The sequence below is a fragment of the Rhincodon typus genome, chromosome 40 (genome assembly GCF_021869965.1).
Source record: "Rhincodon typus isolate 14 chromosome 40, sRhiTyp1.1, whole genome shotgun sequence".
Taxonomy (NCBI): Eukaryota; Metazoa; Chordata; class Chondrichthyes; order Orectolobiformes; family Rhincodontidae; genus Rhincodon; species Rhincodon typus.
The window spans coordinates 13,727,479-13,735,968 of record NC_063371.1 but is presented as its reverse complement, the minus strand read 5'-3'; the positions used below and the strand labels follow the sequence as shown (position 1 = coordinate 13,735,968).

Here is an 8,490-nt window from a genome sequence, read left to right as displayed (position 1 = left end):
TCGGAATCTAAGTGCTATTGGTTATGTTAACTTGGCAAACATGCTCTTCTGCTATAATAGATTGGTAGATATATTCTATGCTGAAATAATTTTGCTAGTTTGGAAACTCCTAGGCCGGAGGACGCTTCACCGTAAGACTGAGTCTACAAGTAGTAACACAACTGAGTTCCTTTAATGATCTGAAATTTCTTTTAGTTGAGTGTAACTCCTCGTTTTATCTTCAGTGGTGTAAAGGTCATGGAATCATTGACACTCCAGCTAAAATGAAGTTAATCTCCAGTCTGGACATGAATCCACTCCCATTTTGCTCCTAATTTACAGAATTTTACAGCTATTACAACACAGGAAGAGGCCATTCAGCCCAACTATAATAAATTGATGATTTTGTTTTACTCATTCACAAGATGAGGGCATTGCTGTCTAGGCCAGCATTTATTGCTCATTAATCCATATTGCTGTGGGTCTGGAGTCACGTGTAGGCCAGACCAGGTAAGGATCACGGTTTCCTTCCCTGAAGGACATTACCACACCAAATGGGTTTTTTCAACAAATGACAATGGTTTCATGGTCATGAGTAAACTCTCAACTCCAGATTTTGTTTTGAATTGAATTCAAATTCCACCATTTGCCATGGTGGAATTTGAACCCAGATCCATGGAATATTAGCTGAGTTTCTGGATTAATAGTCTAGCAATAATACCACTTCAACCACTTCCCCAATTACTTCTCAATGAGCAATATTCTAATATAAGAATGAGGAGGAGTAGACCATACAGCTTTCTCTGTATTCAAGACAATATCATGGCTGATTGGGCTTCAACATTTTTTCCTGCCCACTTCCTGTATCCCTGATTCCCTGAGCTACCATCCCAGCCTTGAATATATTCAACGACAGAGCATCCACTGAGGTAGAGAATTACAAAAGCTTCACAGGAGGCTCCACAGCACTGACAATGTCATCCAGTAAGGGGACAAAACGTCTGCTATCAAACCTCCCAGCTGGGCGAACACACCAACATCGACAACCAGCACCCGAGCTACAAATCTTCACTCAAACCCTGAATCTCTTCAATAATCTTTTTGCTATGTCATTTCAATTTTCACGCACAACTGTTGGCAACAGTTTGTTTCTATCTACTCTGTTTCACTTGTTCAGAACAAGTTTCCCATTAACATCCTGCATTGAATTTAAGATTACCTGAATGTTCTTGTACAGTTGCCCTGCTCTCAGATGGAAAACGTATTGGCTGATTTAAAAGTTGGAGCATTGGCTAACACAAGGCAGTAACTGAAAGCCGGGGTAGCAACAATATTCCAAGGCGTTCAGTCTTGTGGTTAAAGCTGTCATCAGCAAAATGTAATTCAATTAATGCTCCATTCCTCATGGCCAGCCAGCTGTTGTGCGAGATGTATTTAACCAAATTTAATTTCACACTCAATCTGACTTTAACAGCAACATGATGAACTTTGAATACACCAGATTGTCATGAATTTTTTTTTTCTGACACTTCCTCAGGTGGCAGCAGTGACCTTCACCTGCTGGAGAAACAGATTTGTTCTTCTCTGTGCCAGTGAGACTATGATGCAGGCTTTCTCAATCCAATGTGTCTGATATCTCCATAGTCAAATGCTCCAGTTCTCTCCTGACTAACCACCTGTCATCTGTGCCTCCTTATTTATACTCTTGCTTCTGAATCATAGGTTATTGAGTTCAAGTCTCACTTCAAGGCTTGAGCACAAAAATTAAAGCTGGCACTTCAGGACAGTACTAAAGGAATGCTCCGTGGTCAGAGGTTGTGTCCTTTGGCTACAAAATTAAAGCAGGCCTCAGGTGGGTGCAAAAAATTCCCAAGCAAAATTTTGGAGAAGAGTTGAGGAGTTCTGCTGACCACCCAATCCAAAATCAATCCATCATTGAACATCACAAAAACAAATTATCTGGTCATGGTCACACTGCTATTTGAAGGAGTTTGCAGTGCAAATATTAGCTGTGCATTTCCTACATTACAACAGTGACGACGCATGAAAAAGTGCTCTATAACTGTAAAGCTCTGTGAGATATATGGTAGACATGAAAACATTATGTATTAATGTAAGTCTTTTCACAATCTGTAAACTTAAGCCACCTTTATTCTAACTCAAACCAAATCCAATTCAGAGCTGTGCTTGCTGCCTTGTCTCATGTCTGGCAAAACCTTGGAGTTAAAATTCTCATCCTTGTACTCAGTTTCCTGTCCCGCTCCATTCCTCCCCATCTCCATAACCTCTCACAATGCTGTAAATCTCCAAGATCTTTAGGTGGAATCTCCCCAGGCACTAAATGACATGGGCACTGGGGAGAAAGTTGGGAAAAATCATGTGAGATCAGCAGTAAGGAGATTCCTAACATTGAAAGCAAGAACGCCCATTTTCCAACCAAGTGTTTAATGGAAAGCCGAGATGTTCACTCACGAGTGGTGAGGCCTGTTAGCATGCTTTAACGCCATCATTATTACATCATCTCACCTCATTGGAACGCTATTTCCCATTCTCCCAACCACGAATAGAAACTAGAAAGCAACAGTTCCCAACAGGAAAGTCAGAGCAGTAACCTGCCATCTCCAACTTGCCAATTGATCCTCTGCTGCTCTATATTGGACACCTGGCACCAACATCACAGTGCATGCAACATGGGCAGGGACCATATGCACCCTCTGTCCACCAGCAACTGCAGCTGCCCATTGGCAACCTGAGATGCCATTTCCCCTTTGTCCAACATGTCTGGTGCAATTGAAAGGAATCATGCAAGGCAGTTGCAGACTGCCAGCACTTGACTGTGTGCATAGCTCGACTTTTAAAATGGCATTAGCACCAGTAATCCTGAGAAGTCTTGGCAATGACCAGAACTTGCGCCTGTGGCAACTGAGGGAATGTGACAAGCGGGGCACGGTAGGAGTGTAGCACAAAGGTAATGAAGTGAGTTTGGGAGGATCACATGAGCAAATCCGCAAGGTCTTATGGAGAGAAATTCAGCATGGGACTCAGTTGGCAGCCTGACTTCAGCTGCCTGGGCTGTCTCTCCTTTTGCAGGTGTCTTACCTGGAGCCGGTGTACTTGGTGACCAACTTTGTGCCCTCCAATACAATATGTGTGGCCAGCTTCCCAGGGAGCAGCAGGTACACAGCAGTCTGGATCTCCAGGGAGATGATGATGCTGCACTTGTTGCAATGTGCCAGGCAGGCAGCCCCACCGGTGATTTGCTTGAGTATATCACTGACAAACAAGTTCATGATACCCATGGCTCCAGAAGAAATGTCGGTTTCAGGGTGAACCTGCTTCATCACCTTGTGAATGCAGATAGAGCAACTCTCCTTACTGGACTTGCTCCAATTCTGGCAGGTCTTTGAGGACAGCTTCTTCATGACATTCAACATGTTTCTTCAAATTTCCCTCCTGAAACCTCCTGATTCCCTGTTTCTTCTCTGTCAAGCGTATCTTTAAAATTTTAATCTTTGACCAAGCTTTCGGTCACTTGTCTGAACATCTGCTTATGCTCCTCAATGTCATATGTTACTCCTGATAGTATCCCAATGAAGTGCTTTGAGATGTTTGACTGCATTGGAGGCTTTATATAAATACAAGCTGTTGTTGTTTTAATGCCATCTGTAAACTGAACAACGGAAGTATCTTGGTATGAGGAAGAGACTTGAATCATTTGTCCTGCACTGCAGTCTGTATTTTACTGAGTCTGTGACGGTAACCTGTTGTTTGATGGGGTTATAACCTATTTCCTGTTGTGGGTCAGTGTAAAGCTCAGAAAGGAATTGAACTGAAATCATTTTTCTAATTTGCTCAATTTGAATAATGACCATCCATCCTCTGTTTGAAAAACCCTGATGGAGGAAATGACCCATTACACTCTTAACATTCTGATGAATAGTCATCAGGCTGAACTCTGTTTCTGACTTCACATACACTGCCAGATCATTGCTATTTTTTCTGCTTGTCTTTCAGATTGCTAGTGTCCACAACATTTTTGCTTTTAACATCAAAACCCAGCAGGTTTCCATGAAAATACATTTTAAAAAATATCCACTCCTTTATTCCCAACACCTGGAAACCTCTGAACAGCTGTGGCCACCTCACTTCAGGAAGACTAAATTGACCTTGGAATGAATGCATTGTTGATATACCAGACAGGTATCTGAAGCATGGATTATATCACATGGGGTGATTGAAGAATCAAGGAATATTACCTGGAATTTAGAAGTTTGCAATAATTTGATTGAAGTTTTTGAGATGTTAAGGGGAATAGATAGGGTAGATAAAGGAAAACTATTTCCACTGGGTGGAGAGTCTCAGCCAGATCTTTCAGGACACAGAAACTTTTCTTTACCTCAAGGATGGAAGAAGATTGAAGCTATCTTCTGAAGCCAGCAATTGACATAAATTCAAGTGATAATTTTAAGTTTGTGTGGACCAACAGTGCCAAGAGATGTGAGGTAAAGGCATGTAGAGTTAGGTCACAGATCAACCATGATCTCATTGAATTGCAGGAAAATAGGTTTGAGGGAATGCAGTAATAGCCTTCTCCCAAAAGCTTCAGCGAGTCTGAATTGCCACTGCAACATATATGCCTCTTAAAGTCTTGAGCTGTAGAGAATGATGGTGGAGGCTCCAAGGCTCCAGAAAGCTCTCCCAAACTCTTACTAAGTGTCTTCAGCATGTGTTCAAAGAATCTGCCAGTTGATACTCAACATGTACGACCATCCTATGAACAGACCTTCATTGGTCATTAAGTGTTGGAGTGTGACTGCAACTGAAAACTTCCAGTTTAAAGGGAGGATTGCTGCTCTCTGTGTAACAAGACCTTCAAATCAGTGAAGCAAGTAATAACATTGCTGAAAGAAATAAGATAGAATAGAATTTCATTTCATGAAGAGGCATAGAATGGTTTTGTTTAAACTGTGTTGAAAGAACAGTCCGGGATAACTTTTAGAAGGGACAGAGAAACATAAGGAACTTTCCCATTCACAGTCATCATTACCGATCTGCTACTTTCTCACCTGATCCCCATATTCCTTGATATCCTGGGAGATCAATGCAAATTTCAGTCTTGAATAAACTCAACAATTAACAGTTCACAATTCACTTGTGTAGAGAATAAATATTTGAAAAATCAGACAAAAGAAAATAGAAAATATGCAAACAAAACAAATATTGTTTTCAGCAAGTCGATATAGGCTTGGTGGGTTATATTGCTGTCTCCTGCTCTTTAAGCTAATTCTAATTCCTTATGTTAATGTTGGGGCAGTTCCATTCCATTAGGTTTGGTAGTCATAATTTAATATTGAACTTTTTAAATGTTAATTAATGCCCAGTGCTGTTTGATTAGATAAGGATCTGACGCACTGTACAAGCCAACTGATATTGTTGTTGACTAAACCTAAAGCCAGATGGTAAAATAGGAAATAAGCCTTCGATCTTCATTTAATGATTTTTTTTTTGGAAAATGCAGCATTATGTACTGTCACAGCAGTTTTTCTTCATATATCTTCAAGATATTAGTCAATCAGTGCCCTTCAGCTATCTGTTCTTAACTTCAATAAAGTAACTAATGTAACTAATTGTACCATGGGAGGAAATAATTGTTCTCCTTATTCTAAGCCATCAAGTACAAACTCAGAACCTTACCATACAAACTCTGTTCAAACAGACACTTGTATTTCAGAAATGAGGGCTGCAGTGGCCAACGTGGTATCTTGTGACTGAAGTGCAAATTTATTTGCCCGCTCACTCATTTTATCTGATCATGCTCTCTGAAGGACCCCTGCATATTTGACCATTTTTAAGGTGTAATATAAATGCAAGTGGGCTGCTGTTAGACGTGGGACACATAAACAACTTGGAGAGTCAGTCTCAGATTGTAAATGTGGTCATGATACTTTGGTCAGTCTGAAGCCTGTCACAGGGTGAATTCTCTTTCCCTCACTGTCAGTTTTGTCTGTTCAGAATTTGACCATTTCTAATACCTTGTATTCTGCAATCGGCAAGGGGAGGATTTAATTAAGTTGAGTCGACAGCATCGTAAATTGTGATGGTGAAGCTGGAATAATTTCAGAGTTGCTGCCACAAGGGAAAGATTGAATCTCTGGCTTGGACTCATCAGATATGAGTTTTGCATGATATTTTTAAAATGATTTTCAAGTGGAAATGCAATAAAGCCAAAATGTTAAAGGATGCAAACACATATAACAGCTTACATCTTCTAAAATTGTTTACTGTTCGACCTTATTCTGTTTTTTTTGGATGTATGTGAAGAATGACATGAAGTTGATTTACTAACTTATGGAGACATGAACAGGTTGCATTCTGTATTTTGTTGGAATGTCATTGTAAAAGTTCCCGAGGCATTTCTCAGGAGTGTTTATCAAAGAAACATTGACACTGACCCACAAAGAAGACATTTGGAGATATGACAAAATGCATGATCAAAGAAATGAGTTCTCCTCCTCAAAGGAGAAGAAAGAGAAAAGGAAGTGTGGAATTTCAGACCCATGTGACCAAGCAGCCAATGGCATGACCACCAAAGGTGGAGTGATTCTCATCAGGGATGCTGAAGAGGCCAAAATTGCAGAAAGTGGAACAAAAGTTCAATGCATGTTTGAGCTCATTCACTGCCAGTTCCAACAACAGGTAAAGTTTTGCAGCTTCTGTCTTCAGCATCTACCTTGTCTTTCCCTTAAAGTATTTAGAAAGTTCAATGAGATCACTTCTCATTCTTCAAAACTCTGGAGAATACAGGCCCACTTTGCCAGTTTCTCATCAAAGGTTCAGCTAGAAATGTATGCCATTTAAAATGAATAATTAAGTTAAGCTTTAAAAATTCATTGAGGTCGATGCAATGTAGGAACTGACCATTTTGTCATGAGTGCAGGAAGGTGATCTTTTCATTCTTGTCAAAATGTTGCACAACACCAAGAAAAACTGGGACTTATACAACACTTTACACGCTGACTTCAGGCTTGTCCAAATGCCTCAGAGCCAATAATGTACATTCATAAGTATAGCCACTGTTATATTGTAAGAAATGTGACAGGCAATTTGCACACAGCAATTTCCCAAAATTACTAATGATATGACACCTATACAATTTGTAATAATGATTTAGTTGAGGGAAAATATTGCCTATGACACGATTAGAAATTAATGAATGTTGACACATACAGAAATGGAGCAGGCCTTTTGTGCACAAGGGTGTCGTGAAGTGAATGATGAACCAATCAGAGTGAATCGCCTATTTGAGTGATCTCAATCAGAGAAGCTGATTTGGAAGGATAAGAGAAACTTGCAATGAAATTCACTTTATTTCTAAGATTAGACAATTTTCAGTCACTGAGCTCCTGTTGCCTTGATTGGCTGAAAGACCTGCTTGTCATCCATCACTGGAACCAATCTTGGATAGTATTCTTGAAGCATTTTTTGTGTGCCCAAATGTTTCTAAGTGTGAGATGCCTCTATAGCATCACTGGTCTCACTTTCTCCCAGTCAAAGCATTTGATTTCAAGAGGTATGCACATTAGAAGATAGTTAGTAAATTTGAATGGCAGGGTGCCAGGAGGTACAAATTTGTCAAAGCATTCCACATTTTCACAAAGCTATGTGTTACTGCACAGCCTACTAATAATGTCAGTATACATGGGTTTTAGGACAAGGTGCACTGAGCCACTGTGTACAATGCCTTGCTTATTGCTTCATGTTATTTTATCATCTCAGAATGGAAGTTGAATAATGCAGCAGTCTGGCTTGGACACAGAATCCATCACTGTTGTGTCTGAAGTGCTGAGTTGGGGCATCACAGATGCAACAGAAGGAACCTAAATCAAAGTGACTGGAAAAAATGCAACCTCCTGTTAGAACTGGGGAGAAACAGGAGCACATTTTTTTTTGGACTGTCAGGTTAAACATGTAATGTGAGCTACCAGGCAGGAACCAGTATTTAAAGAGTGCTTCAACTTCATTAAATGGCCCAAGATACTCACAGGAACTCTATAAAACTAAGCCCTAAAAGGCCAAGGATAGATGTCCAAAAATTTGATCAAAGAGGTGAAGCAGCTTGAAGGATGGGAGAGAGGAAGAGGTTCAGGGATGGAACTGGCAGTGATTCCTCAGTATTCAAATTTATCCAACCTGTCAGTGATTTCATTGACTGCTGTGGTTCTTCTCCTGACTGAAGAGTCCGATGCAGGATCAACACTGATGTTGTCATTGTTCGGATTAATGTCTGCATCCATGCCACTTCTGGCCTTCCTCTGGGCACATAAATGTTGTGCATTTTGCATAAACAGTCATCAACACATATTGAACCAAATTTCAGAGCTCACCTCCACTTAGACCAATCAGCTGCAGGGTTTTCTCAAAAGGATGTTCTTGTATTGGTGTACTCACCACCTTGATAGTGTTTGACCTGACATAATTGCTCATCAAAAATCTATTTGAGCATTCTGCAGT

The 8,490-nt window shown here is 40.3% G+C and overlaps 1 protein-coding gene across 1 annotated transcript; it reads right to left on the bottom strand.

Moving 5' to 3' along the window:
- Positions 1-1,271: 1,271 nt before the first annotated feature.
- On the bottom strand, positions 1,272-3,413 carry LOC125487329 (late histone H2B.L4-like). Its single transcript, XM_048618519.1, has 2 exons — positions 3,079-3,413; positions 1,272-1,395 (listed from the first exon to the last, which is right to left on the bottom strand). The coding sequence occupies exons 1-2, from the start codon at positions 3,411-3,413 to the stop codon at positions 1,272-1,274; spliced, it is 459 nt and encodes a 152-aa protein (XP_048474476.1).
- Positions 3,414-8,490: the final 5,077 nt, after the last annotated feature.